This window comes from Orycteropus afer, unplaced genomic scaffold (assembly GCF_000298275.1).
Source record: "Orycteropus afer afer isolate SDZICR_OR568_19922 unplaced genomic scaffold, OryAfe1.0 scaffold00144, whole genome shotgun sequence".
Taxonomy (NCBI): domain Eukaryota; kingdom Metazoa; phylum Chordata; class Mammalia; order Tubulidentata; family Orycteropodidae; genus Orycteropus; species Orycteropus afer.
The window spans coordinates 229183-250740 of NW_006921731.1; the positions used below are offsets into that span (position 1 = coordinate 229183).

General features: G+C 42.0%; 1 protein-coding gene across 1 annotated transcript in view; it reads right to left on the reverse strand.

The window, feature by feature from the left end:
- Positions 1 to 21558, reverse strand: part of SLC6A11 (solute carrier family 6 member 11) — a 196901-nt gene that overhangs the window by 31994 nt on the left and 143349 nt on the right. The window contains exons 7-8 of the mRNA XM_007945811.2: positions 19005 to 19108; positions 8917 to 9041 (exon numbers count right to left, since the gene is read on the reverse strand). Coding sequence (XP_007944002.1) covers positions 8917 to 9041; positions 19005 to 19108 — 229 coding nt within the window. The remainder of the gene's footprint in view (positions 1 to 8916; positions 9042 to 19004; positions 19109 to 21558) is intronic.

Genomic DNA, 21558 nt, shown 5'->3' on the forward strand with positions numbered 1-21558 from the left:
TGTAATCTTCACAGAAGCACATCACTAGGACTTTCTTTGTGGTGCTTTTGGATAGATTTGAACTGTCAATCTTTAGGTTAGTAGACAAATACAAAAAGTTTATGCCACTCAGGGACCTATTAGTCTTGATACAAAACCCACTGACTCACACCAACCCTGTAAGATAGAATTGCCCCATAGGGTTTTCAAGTCTGTAAATCTTTACAGAAGCGACTGACACATCTTTCTCCCATGGAGCAGCAGGTGGGTTCAAAACGCCAATCTTTCCATTAGCAGCTCACTGCTTAACCACTCCTCTACCAGGCCTCCTTTATTAGTCTTGAAAGGGGGTTATAAATTTTGAAGATCTTTTCTTTCTTTCTTTCTTTTTTCAAATTGTGATTCGGGTGGAAGTTTACAAAGCTAATTCACTGTCCATACAGCAGTTCACATACACTCTGTCTCATGACATTGACTACAACTTACCACAATGCAACAGCTCCCCTCCCACTTCCTCCTCATAGTCACCTCTTCCCTGTGTCCATCCCTCCATGTGCTTCTGCCCCTAAGCTGTCTCCCTCTGCTGAAGATTATTTCTAAGAAACAACTTTCGGCCTTTTAAATTTCTTTTGTTTTTATGTCTTACTTTTATTCTTTCTTTCTTTCTACTTACCTTGGCTTTAATGTGTACTTTTTTCCACCCAGCTTCATCTTTGACTTTAATCTTTCTGTTCTGGTTACCTAGTGCCACTATGACAGGAATATACCACAAATGGGATGGCCTTAACAAGCAGCAGTTTATTCTCTTACAGTTCTGGAGGCTAGAAGTCCTGATTTCAAAATGCCAGGCTCTAGGGGCTGGGTGAAAGCCCCTCATCCTTGGACTTCAGCTCTGCCTCTTGCTCCCAGCCCACTGGAGCTAGAGGCATCTCTTCACTCAGGTAGCCACTGACTGCTGAGGCTGACAGACTCAAGGTCAACAAATAAAATGGCACAATCCCGATGTCACCAAACCACATGTTGTTGTTGTTATGTGCCATCGAGTCAGACCTGACTCATAGCAACCCCTCCTTGGGTTTCTGAGGCAGTATCACTACAGAAGTAGATTGCCCAACCTTCCTTCCGAGGAGTAGCTGGTGGATTTGAACCACCAGCCTTCTGGTTAGCAGTCAAGTGCCTTAGGCACTGTGCTACCAGAGCTCAACCAAACCACATGGCAGGCCAATAATTCAAGTCCATTGAAAGTCCCAAGGTTGGCAGAGCATGGCAGACTGCAGAACAGTGACATGGCTACATGCAGGGTTCAAGCCTGCCATAAGCTAGAGAGTGTTACCCAAGGCTTCTCCTTACATACAGGAAGCAGATCATATCCCTAAGGCAGCTACTCAGCTGCTCACAGTAGATTCCACCATGGAGTTGATTATCAGTCTCATCATGGGGAATACTACATCCAGCTGCCCAGCCACTCAACCAGGCCCAGCCAAGTTGACACACAAACTTAACTACCACAAGTTCTTCTTCCTAATATAGGTATTTAAGGTTTTAAATTCACCTGAGAGCACTTTAGCTGCATCCCACAATTTTGATAAGGTATGTTTTCACTACCATGCAGTTTGAAATATTTTCTTCTTTGATTCATGGGGTATACTTAGATTTATGCTGCTTAATTTTCACATACTTTGGGATTTCCTAGTTATCTTTTTGTCATGGATTTCTTATTTAATTCAGTGGCAACCAGAGAACATATTCTGTAACGTATCAATCTTTTGAAATTTATTGAAACTTTTTTATGGCCCAGTGTATGGTTTATCTCAGTGAATGTTCTGTGCGCATCTGAAAAAAACACACTCTAATCGTTTGCTCTAGTGTTTCATAAATATCAATTAAGTCAGTATGGTTATAACATTGCTGAAATACGTATGTCTCTACTATTTTGTTTCTAGTTGCTCTATTAATTATGGAGAACCAAAAAACCAAACTCACTGCTGTCAAGTCAGATCCGACTCATAGCGACCCCTCCTTGGATTTCCGAGGTGGTATCATCGCGGAAGTAGATTGCCCAACCTTCCTTCCAAAATTATGGAGAAGGGGGTGTTAAAATGTCCAGCTATGATTGTGGGTTTTTCAATGCCCCTCTTTAGTTCTGCCAGCTTTTTCATTTTTTTTTTAACTTTTTAATTGTGATTTATTGCTTTTACAAAGCAGATTCATTTCACATCCAACAATTCATACACATTTTGTGACACAGGTTACATTTCCTGCATTATAACAGCTCTCCTCCCAACACCTCCCTGTGTTTAACCTTTTCCTGTGTCCTTCTTGCTATACATTCCTGTCTACCTGCCCTTCTCCTCCAAATGCTGCCCTTCTGATCTCCCACGGTAGACTCTTCTAAGGAGTGCATCTCCGTGGTGCAGGTGTTCAGCTTGTAGGCCTGTCTATTGTTTGGCTGAAAGTTAAGTCACAGGAGTGAGTTCAATTCCAGGTTGAAGCATGACTTGGGGCCATAGTCTCAAGAGTTTCATCAGTCTCTATCAGACCAGTAAACCTGGCCTTTTCTATGATTTTCAGTTTGGTTCTATATTTTCCTCCAGGAACTCTATCCAGGATCTCCAATTTTGATTCCTTTCTAAGTGGTTGGCATTAGTAGCCAAGCACCATCTAGTTCTTCTGGTGTCAAGGCTGACGTTCACATGCTCCATTAGTCCTCTGGACTGTTTCCACGCATCTTTGATTTTCTTCACTCTTCATTGCTCTGGATGAGAAGACACCAATAGTTGCATCTTAGGTGGCTGTTCGCAAGCTTTTAAGACCCCAGTTGCTACTCACTGAAGTAAGATGTAGAACAATATTTCAGTATACTATGTTGTGCCAGTTGAGCTTGATGTCCCCTATGTAGTTCTGTCACAGCTTTTGCTTTATGTATTTTAAACCTGTTATTAGGTGCAAACACAATGAACATTATTATAACTTTCCAATGTATTATCCCTTTTATCTATTAATAGGGAGTATCCCTCTTTATTAATTCTCTAACCTGAAATTTACTTTGTCTAATACTAATATAACCATACCAGCATTCTTATGATTATTATTTGCACAGTATATCTTTTCCTATTCTTTTACTCTGTCTGTTTGTATCTTTAAAGTATGCCTCTTTTCCACAGTTTATGACTGAGTCTTGCTTTTATATCCAATCTATTATTTTTTCATCCAATCTGCCATTTCATGTTTCTTGGTTCTACAATCGATGCCAATGGAAGTGACAGTCAGGACATTAGATGACGTGTAGCATTGGGAAAGTCAACTGTGAAGAATTGTTTCAAGTGCTGAGGAGCAAGGATGTCTCCTTGAGGACTAAGGTGCGTCTGACAGAAGCCATGATATTTCCAATCACCTCGTATGCATGTGAGAGCTGGACAATGAATAAGGAAGACCAAAAAAGCATTGATGCTTTTGAGTTGTGGTGCTGGCAAAGAATGCTGAAGGTACCATGGACTGCCAAAAGAACTAACAGATCTGTCCTGGAGGAAGTGCCACTGAAATGCTCCTTGGAAGCAAGAATGGCCAGACTTCATCTCACCTATTTTGGTCATGTTGTTAGAAGGGACCATTCCTTGGAGAAGGATGTCATGCTTGGTAGGGTGGAGGGTCGACGAAAGAGGGGGAGGCCTTCAACGAGATGGATTGACATGGTGGCTGCGATGATGGGCTCAAGTATAGCAGGGATCGTGGAGCTGGCATGGGATCAGGCAGTGTTTCGTTCTGCTGTGCATGGGGTCGCTATGAGTTGGAAATGACTCGATGGCACCTAACAACAGTCTGCCATTTATTTAAAATAGGTATATAAGTTATTGACAGCAATTTCTATAATCAGCTGGGCAACCTTACCATTAATGAATGCAATTTTCCCATCACAGTTAACTCCTCTTTGTCCCCTCCTTCCTGTCCCTGGTAATCACTAATAAACTTTGGTCTCTATACATTTGCCTTTTCTTGTCTTTTTATGTAAGTGAGGTCATACAGTATCTGTCCTTTTGTGATTGGCTTATTTCAGTCAGTATAATGTCTTCAACGTCCATCCATACTGTAGTATGTACCACGATTTCATTTCTCCTGCTCACTGAGTAGTATTCCATGGTATGTATGTACCACATTTTGTTTATCCATTCATCTGTTGATGGGCATTTAGGTTGTTTCCACCTTTTCGTTGTTATGAATAGTGCGATGATGATCACCGGTGTACAAGTCTCTTTTTGAATCTCTACTTTTGGGTATATATAAAGGAGTGGAATTGCTAGATCATATGGTAATTCTATTTTCAGAGGTTTTTTTAGGAACCACCACACTGTTTCCCAGAGTGACTGTACCATTTTGCATTCCCACCAGCAGTGGGTAAGGGTTCCAGTTTTCCCCACATCCTCACCAACATTTGTTATTTTCTGTTTTTATTTATTTATTTTTATCTTAGCCATCTAGTGGGAGTTAAATGGTATGTCACTGAGGATTTGATTTGCATCTTTTTGATGGCTAATGATGCTGAACATCTTTTCATGTGTTTGGTAGCCATCTGAATGTTCCCTCTGGTGAAATGTCTTTTCAAATCCTTTGCCCTTTTTATGATTGGGTTATTTGTCTTTTTCTATTAAGTTGCTGAAGTTATATATATATATATATATATATGTATTTTGTTTATTAGATTCTTATTGCATATATGGTTTCTGAAGATATTTTCCCAGTTGGCAGTTTGTCTTTTCACTTTTTTTGGTAAAGTTGTTTGATGAACAAAACTTTTTAATTTTATGAGGTCCTATTTATTTATTTTGTCTTTTGCTGTCTGTGCCTTTGTTATTATGTCAGATGATCCATTTTTAAAAGTTAGGCTTGAAAGTATTGATTTACTTGCTCTTCTAAGAATTTTTTGGTTTTAGCACATTCAGGCCCTTAATCCATTTAAAATTTGTTTTTGTGCATGATGTCACGCATGGATCCTGTTTCATTTTCCTGCTATGTGGAAATCCAATTTTCCCATCACAATTATTAAAGAGATTCTTCTTTTTCCATCAAATGGACTTAGCAGCTTTGTTAAAAATCAGTTGACCACAGATGTGTGGGTTTATTTCTAAGCTCTCAATTCTATTTCACTGGTCTTTGTGTCTATTGTTATAGCAGTACCAGGATTGTTTAAATTACTGTAGCTGTATAGTATGTTTTAAAATCAGGTAATGTGAGTCATCCCACTTTGTCCTTCTCTTTCGGCACTGTTTTAGCTATTCAGCACCCCTTTCCATTCATATAAAGTTGAGAACTGGGTTCTCTATTTCTGTAGGAAAGCTGTCGGAATTTTCGTTAGATTGTGTTGATTCCTTAGATGACTCTGGGTAGTATTGCCATCTTAACAATATTAAGTCTTTGAATCCATGAACATGAACATCTTTCCATTTATTTAAGTCTTCTTTCATCTCTTTCAGCAGTACTTTATAGTTTTTGTTCTATAAGTTCTTTATGTCTCTGCTTAAATTTATTCCCAGATACTTGATTCTCTTAGACATGGAATTCTTTCCTAAGTTCTCTTTCAGATTTCTCATTGCTAGTGTATAGAAACCCAATTGATATTTGTTGACCTTCTACCCTGCAACTTTGCTAAATTCCTCTATTAGCTCTAGAAGTTTTCTTGTGTACTCTTTGGGATTTTCTATATATATAGAATCCTATCATCCATGAAGAGATAATTTTACTTGTCTTCCAATCTGGATACCTTTTAATTTTATCTCTTGTCTTATTTCTCTGGCTTGGAATTCTAATACAATACTGAACAGAAGTAATGGGAACAGACCCTTCTTGGCTTGTTCTCAATTTCATGAGAAAAGCTCTCAGTTTTTTTCTATTAGTAACAATGTTGGCTGTTGACTTTTTGTATAGGCCCTGAATCATACTGAGGACTTTCCCTTCTATTCCAATATTCTTTAGGGTTTTCATCAAGAAATGATGCTGGAGTTTATAAAACACATCCATAGAGATGATCATGTAGCTCTTTTCCCTTGGTCTATTGATGTGGTATATTATGTTGATTGATTTTCTAATATTGAACCATCCCTGCATTGCAGGGAATAAATCCTATTTAGTCATGGTATATGACTTAATATGCTGTTGGATTCTATTCATTAGTATTTTGTTGAGGATTTTTAATCTATATTCATAAAAGATACTGGCCTGTAGCTTTCTTTTCTTGTGGTATCTTTGTCTGCTTTGGGTATCAGGGTTATGTTTGCTTCACAGAATGAATTAGGGAGTATTCCTTTCTTCTCTATCTTTTGGAAGAGTTTCAACAGTATTGGTGTCAATTCTTCTCTAAATGTTTGGTTAATCTCTGCTTTTTAATTGAATTATTTAGTCCATTTGTATTTACTGTAAGTATAATATAATTGGGTTTAAACCTATCATTTTGTATTTGTTTTCTTTTATAGTTTCTGTTTTTTTTTTTTTTAATTGTTTGTGCTTTTCCTGACTTCTTTTGGGCTATTTTAATTTTTCATTTTTTGTGGTTCCTAGTGGGCTGTATCAGAAATCCAGCATTGGGGTGGTGGGTGGATATGAAGGTGTCTTTTGTATCCTTGTTATGTCTGAAAATAGATTTTTCTTTACTTTCCAACAGTTTTAAGAAACATTGAGCATCTCCCCCACAGCACATCCATATTTGTTGACACTCTTTCAGTGCCAGAGGACTGATGTTACTGACTGAGAAATCTTAATTGGTCTCAAATAACATTGTTCAGAGTTGAGAAGAAATTTTGTTAATGATTTTATTCCAAACAACTCTAAAGGTGGAGTCCACTATTACTTAATCCTTGCTGTAAAGATAATTGCTCATAGGCTAATCAATATTTTCTTAATACTCCATTACATTTAATCTATTGGATTTTTAGCTTTATCTCTTTTTATCACTAAGCAATTGCTCATAAGTCATCAATATGCAAAGTCTATTTAGAATTAATAATGTTCCTCTTTATACTTCCCACCTCACATCTTAAGTTTCCTACTCTGATTATTCTTCTGACTACTTTCTGTCTCAAAACATAATCTGGGAATATCATTAATCATAGCAAATGCAAATAGACCAAATACTCTGATTTAAAGGCAGAGATTATCAGACTGGATTTTAAAAGGAAGATCCTACTATAAACTGTTTGAAACTCAATCTTCAGAAGAAAGTACCCTCACTGTTAAGAATACCAAAGAGACAGACTGGGACAGGTGGGGAAGGTCTTTAAACAATAATGCAGTATATCCTATCTCACTTAATACCATGACATGGGAATTATGATGTTAATTTCACAGAAAAGGAAGTAGGTTCTTAGAGAGGACAAAACTACCACAGAGAAAGTAAGATTCCATCCTCACAGATTCTATAGCTTAATGCAAGAAAAATGCAGGAATGTTTTGTGAAGTTCCAAGTACCTTGCCCACAGTGGGCAGAAAGATGAAATGGCCAAAGCCTGGACTCTGGTGTCAGATGCTTGGGATCAAATCCCAGATCTATCTGTGGGTAAGTGAATTCACCTCTCTGAGCCTCAGTGTTCTCAAGAATGAAATGAGGGCAGTAAAGGTCCTACCTTATAGTGCTGGGCTGAGGATTTCATGAAGATCTCATGAATGTGTGAGACAATTCCTGTCCAAAATAGGCACTCAATAACAGAGCTCTGATCATACTGGTATCCTCTGGTCTGCTGCTGGACTCCTGATTTTGACAGGGACTATCTCTACCTCTGATTGTATACAATCAAGAGGAAGGTGGACCCTGGTAGTGACAAAGCACAGCTTGGTAGCCATTTTCCTGTCCAATATCCACACTCATTGCCTAGTCCAGCTCAGTGGTGAGAGGTGCCTCCCTCTCTGTAAACCGCAGGCTCAAAGTCATACCCCAGACCAAGATTTTCAGAGTGTAGCCCCAGAGGTGTTTGGGGTTGTCACAATGAATAGGAGGCACCACTAGCATTGAGTAGGTAGAGACCAGGGAGGCTTGACTTCCCATATTGCTCTTGACAAACTCTCCCACCAGATATTTTTGTAGATGAAAAACATATTTATAATTATTTGAGCCTAGACTATAACTGTTCAACACATAAAAACAAGGTGTTTTTTTTTTCTTTTTAACTTTTTAATATATCCTGAACTTTCCCAGCATTCAAGCACCATGTAAAGCAAGGGAAGAGTTATTCACTATTTTGCACAATCACTTCAGCAATGATAACCCTACTGTAGTGTGTTGAATACAAACATGTCAGTCTGCATTGCATTTAAAGTTGCCACATTCATAGTGACTCTAAACAGGGTGAGGGAAAGGCTCTTCAAGAAGAGGGTACGGCATGTGCAAAGGTCCTGTGGTAGGAATAAGTTATGTCACACAAGTGAAAACAGAGGACAAAGTGAGTTTGGGGAACAAGGTGGGTGAGAAGCTGATGAGAGCACAAGAGCTGGATGAGGGAGGGCTTTGTGCGACATGCCGAGTGTCCAGCACTATAGTGGCTAAGGAAAGGTTTTCATCAGAAAATTCCATGTTCAGATTTGTATTATTAAAAAAAAAAAATAATCACTCTGCAGTATAGAGAAGGGGATGGAGGGGCAACAGTAGAGGCAGGGAGGCTGGTGCAAAGTTCCTGCAGCCATCCAGGGAGCAATGGTGGTCTGGACTGGTAGGGAGACAGAGGAGCTAGAGGGAAGTGGAGTGAGTGTAAGGAGACAGAATCTAAGAATTTAGGATTGCCTTGGATTCAGGAATGGGGAAGTATCAAGGTTTCCCTCCCAGGTAATTTCCAGGATCCTGGTTTGTGAATGAATGCATAAACTCACCGGTGGGAATCTTATTTTCATTATAATCATCGCCCATGGTCTTTCCCACCTTCCTTGGGCTTTTTACATCCCTTTCCTTGGCAAACTTACCTGACTCTGCCACCTCAGCAATGGGCACCCCCTGTTCGTATGCCATGAAGCCCAGGACAGAGAAGATGGCAAACCCGGCCACAAAGCTGGTGCCACTGTTCAAGCAACAGAGCATGATGCAGTCCCTGCAGGGAAGCAGCGAGAGGGACCTGCATCAGAGTGGGGCAGAACAGTACACATCTCACATGTCCCCATCTGAGTATCACAGCTACCTGGTGGGGCAGGCAGGGACAGCCCCATCTTCCTGATGAGGCTCAAGGTTGAGTGAGGCCACCTGCCTGGTCCACAGACACACAGCTTCTTCTGCAATTCTAGAAGGCAAGGAAGGCCACAGACCAAACGCATGGAGAAGGGGTAGGAAGAAAGGAAAATTGGTAAGTGGGAAAACGTAGAACTAGGTGGGAAAATACAAACTGACATTCCACTCAAATACCTGGGAGGAGGGAAAATGAGAGGATTATATTCCTAGGAAGTCAGAGCAAGGAGGGCAGGAGGAACCTTCATGTAAGAGATGGTAGCTTCTCAACTAGGAATCAACAACAGATGACACACATTGTTATGTACTGAATTCCATAACATAATTATGTTGAAGTCTTAACTCTTATACCTGTAACCATGATCCTATTTGGAAACAGAAGATTTCTTTTGTTAAATTAATGAGATCATACTACAAATGGGTATGTCCTAAACCTAACCACTTTTGAGTTATAAAAAGATCAGAATAGACACACAAACACACACACACACACATGCAGGAAGACAGACACCATGTGAAGATCCGTCTACAATCCAAGGGATGCCAAGGAATGTACCAACAAGAAAATACCCCCTCCTAGAGCCGACGCGCCAATTTAGACTTAAACCCTCCAGACTGTGAGGAAACAAATTCTTATTCTTTAAATCCACCCACTTGTACTATTTTTCGTTATGGCATCACTAGGAAACTAAAACACACCAGAAGATCCCAGCAGCCTTGAGGAAATCAGGCTGCATGGCACTACCCACCCTGGCCAGACTATTTCTCGGGAACAGCCTCTCCTAGTCCTCACTGCTTTCCTTGGTGCAGGAATGAGGCCCATCGAGGGTCCAACCCACTCATGGAGGGATTTATCAGTGTAGTGACTATCACAGGCTGTTGGGAAGGGCTCACCAGTATAGTGCCACGAGGAATCTGGTCTAGTTCAGAGAAATCAGACTCTACACAATGGGGCTTTATCAAGATGAAGATGGCACCCTCAGTCCCAGCCCCTCCTCCTGTGGGCCATGCTCACATTGCCGTTATACAGCCAGCCTGTTAGAGTCTCAGCCACTGAAGAACATGGACTTAGGAGTTAAGAAAAATGTTTTTTGTTTTTTTTTTTGTTATTAGCTGCTGTCAGTTATCCTTGCCACATGTATAATGAAACAAAATGCTGCCCAGTCTTGTGCCTTCCCATGATTTATCACTGATCAGATTACTGTGATCCATAGGGCTTTCACTGGCTGATTTTTGTTAAGCAGATTGCCAGATCTTTCTTCTCAGTCTTAGTCTAGAAGCTTCACTCAAACCTATTCAGCATCATAGCAAGACACAAGCCTCCACTGACTGCACATGAGGTTCACTGACTGGGAATAAAACCAGGCAATAAAACCTACTCCTTGGAGAGATCAATCATGGGAGAATAGGAGGGCTGTATATGCACAGGGGGCAAGAGTGCATGGGAGGGAAGGACACAGGGAAGAGGTGAACTATGGGGAGGAAGTGGGAGGGGAGCTGTTGCATTGTGGGAAATTACAGTTAATGTCATGAAACAAAGTGTATGTGAACCGCTGCAGAGAAAGTGAATTTGCTCTGTAAACTTTCCCCCAAATCACAATAAAAATTTTCAAAAAAGAAATACAATGTACACTTAAAAACAAACAAACCAAAAAAACCCAGGTTCTCCTGTATGAAAAGTGAAGATTCTGCCACTAAACCGCCAGTACCCAAAGTCCTGTGGACTTAGGAGTTAAGGAATAATATGTGCCCATGCCCTGCTTTAAAGAGGAGCTGCTCAAAGGAGCTCTCATCCAATCCCCTGTGGGAAGCAGAATAAACCCTGGCTGCATCCCTGAAGCTGGTGAGGAGCTGACTTCTGCTTCTAAGCCTAGAGAGAAAAGGAGTTGTGTTTCATTCATTGGGCTTTCCTTTGGTTGGACAGCTCTTACCACCTGAAGTGCTAAACACTTCCTTACACTGTACTCAACCCAAATGTGCCTTGTGTGATATGTCTTAGTTCTAGCCTCCAAAGCCTTCATTCAGCCTTGGGAGATTGAAGATAGTGACCCTACACCCTCTTTTTCCTTCTCTCCATTAAAGGCCCCAGTTCCCTTACAATTCCTCATCCTGTTCATGATCTGTAATACTCTCTAGTTTGTCAAGGCTCCTCTTCAGATGCTACAATCAGGGCTAAGTACTAGACTCTAGAAAAGACCAAAACTCTCACCTCCTTTGTTCTGACACCATACTCTTTGTAATGCAACCAAAGGTTGCACTAATGTTTTTGGTGACTGGAACATGCTCTTGCCTTGCAATGACCCTGGGAATCAAGGACATAATGGCGAGAATTATAGACTAGGGGTCAAGATCCTTAGGTTCACACACCTGTGGTTTCTAGCCAACAAAAGACAGGCATATGAGTTGAACATTTACCTCAAGTAGATACACTCCTTGGAGAGAACAATCATGGGAGAAAGAAGGGCTGCTTATGCACAGGGAGACAGCTCAGGGGGCAGGAGAGTATGGAGGGATGGACACTGGGAAGAGGTAACTATGGGGAGGCAGTGGGAGGGGAGCTGTTGCATTGTGGTAAACTGTGGTCAATGTCATGAGACAAAGTATATGTGAACCACTGTATGGAAAGTAAATTTGCTCTGTAAACCTTCACCCAAATCACAATTAAAAAAAAATTACTGGAAAAAAAAAAAAGAGCCTTGGGTTCAAATTCTTCCTGTACTTTCTCCCCTTGAGCCTGGCCTCACCATGTATAAGATGAGGTGCTTAGATAAGAGGGTCTTGTGGGCCTTATGACAGATTGAATTGTTTTTCAGCAAGGAGTCACTCCTTTTATCTTCTCCTTGGGGTGGATGGGTGAGCCCTCCCTCTTCATTCCTCCCCCACTGACTTTGGGTTTAATCATGGGACTTGCTTTGGTCAATGGGATGTTAGCAGATGAGATGCTAAGAAGGAAGCATCTTTGATGCAGGAAGCATAAAAAGATGATGGAAGGAATACACAGAGTCACTGTACAAAAAAGAATTGATTGATGTTCAACTGCTTCTGGAGGTGGCAAATGATCAACAACCGATGGTACTGAAGAAAGAAGTCAAAGCTGCACTGAAGGAACTGGCAAAAAACAAGGCTCTAGGAAGTGACAGGATACCCACTGAGATGTTTCAACAAACAGATGCAGTGCTGGAAGCACTTATTCATCTATGCCAAGTAATTTGGAACACAACTACCTAGCCAATTGACTGGAAGAAATCCATATGTGTGCCCATTCCAAAGAAAGGTGATCCAACGGAATGTGGAAATTATCAAAAAATATTGTTAATATCACATGCAAGTAAAAGTTTGCTTAAGATAAAAAATGGCTGCAGTAGTATATTGTCAGAGAACTTCCAGAAATGCAAGCTGGATTCAGAAGAGGGCTTGTAAGGAGGAATATCACTCCTGACACTAGATGGATCTTGGCTGAAAGCAAAGAATACCGGAACGAAGTTTACTTGTGTTTTTTTGTCTATGCAAAGGCATTCAACTATATAGATCATAACAAATAATGGATAACATTGTGAAGAATGGAAATTCCACAGTAGTTAATTATGCTTATGATGAACCTGTACATAGACAGGAGACTGTCATTTGAACAGAACAAGGGGATACTGCACGGTTTAAAATCAGGAAGGGTATGCATCAGGGTTGTATCCTTTCACCATACTTATTCATCTGTTCATTGAGCAAATAATCTGAGAAGCTGGACCACATGAAGAATGTGGCATCAGGATTAGAGGAACACTCTAAGATATGCAGACTCTAAGATATCTCTGAGATATGCAGAGGACACAACCTTACTTTCTGAATGTGAAAAGGAATTGAAGCACTTACTGATGAAGATTAAAGACTACAGTCTGCAGTATGGATTACACCCCAACATAAAGAAAACAAAAATGCACACAACTGGACCAATAAGCAGCATCATGATAAATGAAGAAAAGATAGAAGGTTTCAAAGATTTCATTTTATTTGGTTCCACAATCAACACCCATGTTAGCAGCAGTCAAGAAATTAGATGACATACTGCACTGGGCAAATGTGCTACAAAAGACCTCTTTAAAGTGTTAAAGAGCAAAGATGTCTCTTTGAAGATTAAAGTGGTACTAACCCAAGCCATGGTATTTTCAGTTGCCTCATATGCGTGTGAAAGCTAGACAATGAATAAGGAAGACTGGAGAAGACTTGATGCCTTTACACTATGGTGTTGGCAAAGAACCGGCTGCCAGAGAAAAGAACAAATTTGTTCTGCAAGAAGTGCAGCCAGAATGCTCCTTGGAAAGTGAGAATGGCCAGACTTCATCTCACCTACTTTGGTCATGTTGTCAGAAGGGATCATTCCCTGGAGAAGGATATAAAGCAGAGAGTCAGCCAAAAAGCAGAAGACCCTCAAGCACATGGATTGACACAGTGGCTGCAACAATGGGCTCAAGTATAGCAAGGATTGTGAGGATGGGCCATGACTAGACAGTGTTTCGTTCTGTTGTGCATAGGGCCACTATGAGTTGGAGCCAACTCTTTAGTACCTACCAACAACAACTACAAGTGTGATTTGCCGTGATGAGAACCTGCCCCTGAGAGCTGCTGTCCCTTCAGCCTGGATCCCAGGAAAAACTCATGTGGTGCAGACTTAATCCTGGCCTGGAACCCTGAAGCCAGGGCTCCCACTCCATAGTCTGAAGTGTCACCAGCCAACTAGCAGTCTGGTGAGAATGAAAGTGAAGGCTTTTTGTGGTAAGCCACTGAGTTTTGGGGGCCATCTGTTACATTGCATTATTGTGCTAGTAGCTGACTGATATAGGTCCCTTTAAAGAACTGTGGCACTGTGAACATTCGCTGGGCTAGGAGACTTGAAGTCTTTATCTCCTAACCTGACTTACTCCCTCTCAAAAGGAAATTCAGCTCAGCCTGGGTAAAGGTAGAATTATTCCTAAGGGAGGGATAAAATCTGTTCCTTGGACCTGTTTCCTGCAGTCTGCGGCAAAATGGCTTCGACTTACGAAACAGTGGGGAATGAGGTGGTACTAGTAAAGAAAGCATTGTTTCCATATCCTCTACAATTTGGACTCCCCTATATTGTTTTTTAAGTATCTGCAATGTGTTAGCCCCTGTTGTTGTGGTTATTATCATTGGTACACTACATTATTTAATCCTGCAGCTCAGTGAGGGAAGTCACATACTCAAGGTGGGGTCAGGATGTGAATCCAGTTCTCTCAGACACCAAAGGCTCTGCCCTTTCTACGAGCTAAATAGAAATGCTGCTCCCTAAGAATAGAGACTTCCAAATCCTGACTTTTGAACAATTATTTTTGGTGGGCACCCATGTGGGGGCTGAGAACAAAATGTCCCGGTTATACCATCCCTATCTTCCCCTGGAGGCCTCACAAGTGATGTCTTCATATCACCAAATAGATGGGCAGAGGGACACAGAAGCTCTAGTGGGACTCTGAGGTCCCTTCCAGCCTAGAACAGACCAGGACCCCACCTCCTGCAGCACCCACAACTTCAAGTAGACAGAGCTCAGTGGTGCTCTGAAGTCAGGATTTTCCCAGTCTGGTTGGCTCCACTCCAGCCCTCCACTTCCTCCCTGCAACATCTAGGTGAATGGCTTATGTAACCAGTGCTCTGAAGTCAGCAGGAGCTGAGCTGGGCTCTTAAGACCTCCAGAGCTATTACGCTGTCAGAGGAGAGAGTGCTAATTTACTCTGCCTGAGTTGGGAAGACCTGCTCACAGAACAATTGGGAAAGGGCAAAAAATGAGCTTTCTTATTCTGCAATGTCACTGAGGGGGTTGTCTTTCTTCTGCTGATGAGGAGGGGTGGGCTTGAGGGAAAACACCCTGCCTGTTGTATGGGGAAGCAGAAGGGATCTGAGGCGCCCACATGTATGGCCCATGGGGATCAATGGGGAAGAAAGCCACCCTTGTGACCAGGCAGTCTGATTCTAAAAGTGGAGAAAGAAATGACCATCCCTGGTCATGAGGGATAGAGATGCAGGAGCCAGGAAGACCCAGGTTCAAAGCCATGTTCCATCGCTAGCAATGTGGCACGTGACTTAACCTCTACCAGCCTCGGTTTCCTTGTCTGCATAACAGTGTGGTTCCTTCCTTACTTCTGTACACATAAGCCAGCACTCTACTAGGCACCAGGGATACAGTGATGAACAAGAAAACCCAGCCCCTGTCCTGACAGAGCTGATAGCCTCGCTGGAGTGGGTGGAGAGTGACCAAGTCATTTCTGCAGTACCTGGCACAGTGCCTGGCACAGAAGGGCCCACACTGCATGCCTGCTTGCAATGTACTGGTGAGGACTGAGAGCAGACAGTTTCTCTCTCCAACATCCTGAGTGGGCCACACTCAGCCTAGACTGAAGTCCCTGTTTGTAACATTCTCCCCATCTGGGGAGACTTTCTCTTCCTGTCCAGTCATCATTGTGTACTGGGGTTGACAGAGTGTTTTAACTCTCATCCCTCAGCCTCAGCTCCACCTATGAAACCCTGAAGGTACGAAAGATTATAATTATGGGTAACCTGGTCTTATCTTCGACCCCTCCAGCATCCCTCTGCTCAAAGACCCCCAGGGACAACAGAACTCACCACCTAATGGCACACTTGGATTCTGCAACAGCTTTCCTTTAACTTCCTGCCCACTTTAACTTCCTCACTCCTCAGTTTTCCCAAATTACAAACTGTATAGCCTGGAGCTATGCTGTTCTTGTCTGTATCTCCTGTGGCATTGACTCCAATGTCTTACACTGAGGGACACACAGTAAACACTAATGACTCAACAGACGAGTTAATAAACTGGTCACTGAGCAGAATGCTGCAGAGGCCCTGGGCTGGAGCTCTAGAGACAGAGTCCAGACTCTGCCGCTTGCTCCTTGGGAACTGGGGACAAGTTATGTTACATCTGCAAGTCTCAATGCTCCTATCTCTAAGATGGGCGTAATGTGGGATGACTTTTATCATTTACAAAAGTTATTTCATATAAATGATCCTATTTGAGTCACACAGCCCTAAGTATTCCAAATGAGCTCTGGTGGTGTACTGCCCAAGACATGTGACTGCTGACCAGAAGGCTGGTGGTTCAAACCCACCAGCCACTCCTTGGAAGGAAGGTTGGGCAATCTATTTCCGTAGTGATATCACCTCTTAAACCCAAGGAGGGGTCGCTATGTGTTGGACCCAACTTGAGGGTGGTGAGTTTGGTTTTATTTTTTTGGTTTACCAGCAGCATGGGAAAGATCTTCTCATGGCACTCTTACCAACATCAAACAGGATTAATGTTTAGACTATTGCCAATTTTCTAGTTGGGAAAAATGCTCATTCTTGTAAAAATGTGCTGTTTATTTTTCAACTGGTGTGTTAGTGTTTTCCATATGCTTGCGTTCTTTACATATCATGGACATAAACCGTTGAGTATCATATCGTATGTGTTAAACCAAAAACCAAACCAGTGGCGTGGAGTAAATTCTGACCCCGTGTGTTGCAGAGTAGAACTGTTCCTTAGAGTTTCCAATTGCTGTGACCCTTCAGAACCAGACTGCCAGGAGTTTCTTCCAAGGTGCCTCTGGGTGGATTCAAACTGCCAGACTTTTGATTAGTACTTGAGCACTTAACCATTTTCACCACCCAGGAACACCTGTAGGTTGCTAGCATGCCTTTAACTGTGTAGAGGATTTTCATAATATTTCATTTGAGAGATATAATGCAGAAAAGTATGTAGAGGATATTTGTATTGACTTTATTATTTTTTTTATTACAAAACAAACATAGATTCAGAGTAAAGCACTCACACTATATAGAAGGACCAATCCAAAAAAACCAAGCTCACTTCCATCGAGTCTGTTCTGACTCATAGACCCTCATAGGGTTCCCAAGGCTGTGAATCTTTGTGGAAGCAAACTGATTCATCTTTCAGAATGGTGGGTGTGAACCACTGATCTTCTGGATAGCCAAACACCTTAGCCACTGTGCCACCAAAGCTCCTTGTATAAGAAGACCAAAGATAGAAAAGTTTATCTCCCACCTTTCACTTCTCTGTTCCACTCTTGAGAGGTAGTTATTTTTAATAGCTTTCTGTGTTTCCTTCCAGAAATTTTAGAAGTTCTAGATATTTTGTGGGCTAATCTGTCACTTTCTTCCTTTGTGATTTCTTTAATTATTTTGATGTTTTCTACATTCTTTCCATTCAGAAATTAGTATTTTATTCCTAGTTTTAGGATAGTTTTATTTATTTTAAATATTTAACTCTTTAGTCAATCTGACACTTATTATGGGGAATATATGGAACAAGGTATGAGAATGTGAGGTCCCCGGATGGTGCAAATGGCTTGAACTCATCTATGAATCTAAAGGTTGGCAGTCTGAATCCACCCACTGGTGCCTCAGAAGCAAGGCCTAGTAATCTGCTTCAGTAAAATCATTGCTCAGAAAACCCTACAGGGCACAGTCTGTTCTGTAATCCAAGAGGTCACCATGAGTCAGAATTGACTCAATGGAAACGGGTTTGGTTTTTTAATGAGACTCTGGTAGCGTAGTGCCTAAGGCACTTGACTGCTAACCAGAAGGCTGGTGATTCAAATCCACCAGCCACTCCTCAGAAGGAAGGTTTGGCAATCTACTTCCATAGTGATACTACCTCGGAAACCCAAGGGGAAGCTGCTACAAGTTGGGTCTGACTCGATGGCAAGTAACAACAACAACAACAACTAACTCCCCTAAATTTTTATCCTATCTCACAATAATTTGTTGAAAAGCCCTTCCTTTCTCAACTGATCTATGATCAGAGATGGCTCCACTGTCATTATGCCATGATCTTATTCCTGAATGTTGTTGTTGTTGTTATGTGCCCTCAAGTCGGCCCCGACTCATAGCGACCCCTCCTGAATAAGAAGTTTATGGACTCAAAGGAGATGAACTGTCTACCCATCCATGAAAGAGTCACCTACTGTGTACCAAGCACTGAGCTCAGAGGTGCAAAGACCTCTGCCAACAGAACAGAGCGACCAGGGTATAAAGCTCACTTCCACCAGGCACTGCTGAGTAGCTGGGGCAAGCCCCTGCTCTCTGTGCTCTCAGCCTCACTGTAGAAGGCAGACAGCAGGGATGAGAGGCTAGGAAGCCAACGGTTCAGATGGCCTCAGATCTCCTCCCTACCTGGCTGGCTCCCATCTCTGGGTGTGGTTAGTGGCACAAGGCAAGGGAAGGAAGCTAGTCAGACCAAGGGACAAGGCAGGGTACTGGCCACTCCAGGGTGGCACAGGGGAGGACCCAAGAGTCAAGTGACCAAGGGCAGGGAGCAGCTTTCTGGACAGAAGGCAGAAGAATAAGGCCCTTGGTGTCTAAAGACCTGGATTCCAGTCCTGGCTTTGCTTTACTTAGCAAGTCCCTTATCTACCCTGAGCTGCTTTTTTCTCACCATTAAACAGAATGGAAGATACATGTTTGCATTACAGGGTGGACTAAAGCCCAAATGAAGTTACAGGTGTGAGTTGGCTTTGAAACCTAGAAAGCAATCTGATTACTTTTGTTCTTTTTCTTTTAATTGTAGTTTGGGTGAAAGTTTAAAGAACATATTAGTTTTCCATTGAATAATTTATACATAATTTGAGATTCCATTTGTTCTTTTTCTAGCTCCTCTGTGGCCTATTCCTTGACTCTGGGCAGGAGGAGGCCAACAACGAGCCTGTTTATTTGCTCCCATTCCAGAAAGCCAGGCAGATGGTTGGTGAACAAACCTGGCAGCATGGCAGGCTTGTGGGGTTTGGTGTAAAGCAGGCAGGGTTGGGGAGATGCTCACCTGTAGCAGTTGTTGTTATAATTGTTATAACTTCCCAGAGCAGTCAGACAGCCCAGGCAGATGGCATAGGAGAAAAATATCTGCGTTCCAGCATCTACCCACACCTGTAGAAAGGCACAGAGAAGTTGGCATCACGAGACGTCAGATGTGCCATGGGGATGGGTGAGGGTGGCCCCAGGTCCCCAGAATCCCCCACCCACACCCTGCCCTTCGAAAACATTTTACAATGTGAAAATCAGGAAGTCCTAACCTCAGAAGTACATGTTTTTAAGTTCTATTTTGGGGGATGGGTATTTAATTAAATAAAAATGCCCTTAATTAATTTGAGAATTTTTCCAGAGGTTATAGTTAATAGTGCACTGAAGAGCAAGCATTTGGATGTTTAGGACTCTGGCTGCACCACTAATCAGCTGTGTGACTTTGTAAAAGTTACTTAATCTCTCTGAAGCTTAGTCTTCTCATCTATAAACTAAGGAATGAACTTAACCTCTTAGAATTTTGGGGAGGGTTAGTAAAATAGTAAGTGTAAAATAGTGAGTGTAAGCACCTGGGACTCAATACATGCTCAGAAGTCAAAACTAGTTTAAAGTCAAAACTAGTGATTTCTTTTCCCAGTGATTAAGACTTCCCTTCCATTAGGAAACTGTTAATAAGATTCTATTCAGGGGAATACATCTGCATAACTGATCAAAGCATCAGTGGGTTAGTGAAGGATGGGAAAAGAAAGGGTACCCACCCAATCTTTATCACTTTCATTTAGAGAGTACAGTGGTCAAGCACTCTGCTGTCAACCAAAAGGGTAGCAGTTTGAACCCACTAGCAGCTCTGTGAGATAAAGATGTGGCAGTCTGCCTCCATAAAGATTACAGCCTTGGAAACCCTATGGGGCAGTTCTACTTTGTCCTCTAGGGATGTGACACATAGGGGAACTACTTTCTGAGTCTCCAGTCTAGGTTCCTCTCCAACAGAATCTGCCACGGATGGCATGACACCCACAGTGGGAATGACAGTCACTTCTCCAACACTTTCCCTCATGTTCTCTTTGAGCTTAGTTCCTAGAAGTTGATTCTGGAGTCCACCAAGGAAAACCTACAACTAAAATCCAAATGCAGGTGGTAAGACTGATGTTTGGAAACGAAGACTGTGCATTAAATACAAATAATAGCAAACATTTGAGCACTTACTACATGCCAGTCACTCACTCTATGGAGCTCTTTTAATGCATTATTGTACTTGAATTCTCACAGCATCTCTATGAGACAAATGCAAATATGGTTTCCCTTTTATAGGTGAAGGTCCTGGGAGGCACAAATGGTTTGTACTCAACTACTAACCTAAAAGGTCGATGGCTTGAATCTATCCATCGGCACTGTGGAAAGACAGGCCTTGTGATCTGCTTCTGTAGAGATTATAAACCCACTGCCATCAAGTCGGACCTGACTCATAGCGACCCCTCCTAGGGTTTCCAAGGCAGTACCATGATGGAAGTAGATTGCCCAACTTTCCTTCCGAGGAGTGGCTGGTGGGTTTGAACTGCCAGCCTTCTGGTTAGCAGTCAAATGCCTTAGGGACTATGCCACCAGAGCTCCTATAAAGATTATAGCCAAGAAAATCTTATGGAACCTTATGGAAAAGTTCTACTCTGTAACACATTGGGTTGCTATGAGTTGGAATTGACTTGATAGCAACAGGTTTGTTTTTTTGTTTACAGCCAAACAAACTGAGGCACAGAGAGGCTGAGTACCTTATACATACTACCACACAGCCAGAAAGTGACAGCAACTACATGCAGAGGCCCCTCTAGAGATGTATTCTTAACTAATCACATAACTTCATATTTGGAATCAGCCTCAGAAGTCCTCTGCTGTCACCTCCAACCCAACACAGGACTCTTCTAAATACTCCAGACAAAACAGTCTCTTTGTGATTACTCTTAGTGATAGGGAGCTCAGTTATCTCCTGGGGCAGCCCTCTTCTGTGGAGAGCTCTGATCATTAGAAAGTTTCTTAAAATAAGAACTCTCCCTTTCTTGGGTCTCAGTTCTGGGGCCACCCAGAACTCTTTCATATGGCAACACTTTACAGATCTGAAGAAAGTACCAGTGTCCCAAAGATTCCAGAACTTGCCCTTTCCAGACAAAATATCTCAATTTCTTCTTTTTTGGGGATTTGACTACAACGTACAGGTCACTCTACCCTGGAGCTTCTTGAATGGTTAAATCACTCAGCAAATATTAAATTTGGAGATCATAAGGCTGCCTCTGAACCAAAAAAAAGGAATGTATATATTTTTCCCCCCTCTTTAACACAGGATCACAGGATTTAGTGTTTTGGAATTAAACGAAGAACTCAGGGAGAGCTCGTGAAGTGGGAAAGTAGAGTGGGATGGTGGCAAGAGACTGAAGTTAGCTGAGCTATGAGTAGGCAGAAGCAGAAGTAGGGGGAAAAATTCTTTCAAGAAATTTTGCCATGAAGGAGAGGTGGTCAGTAGGGTGGTACCAGTAAAAACAGTTGCTGCTGAGTTGATTCCAACTCATGGCAACCCCATGTGTGTC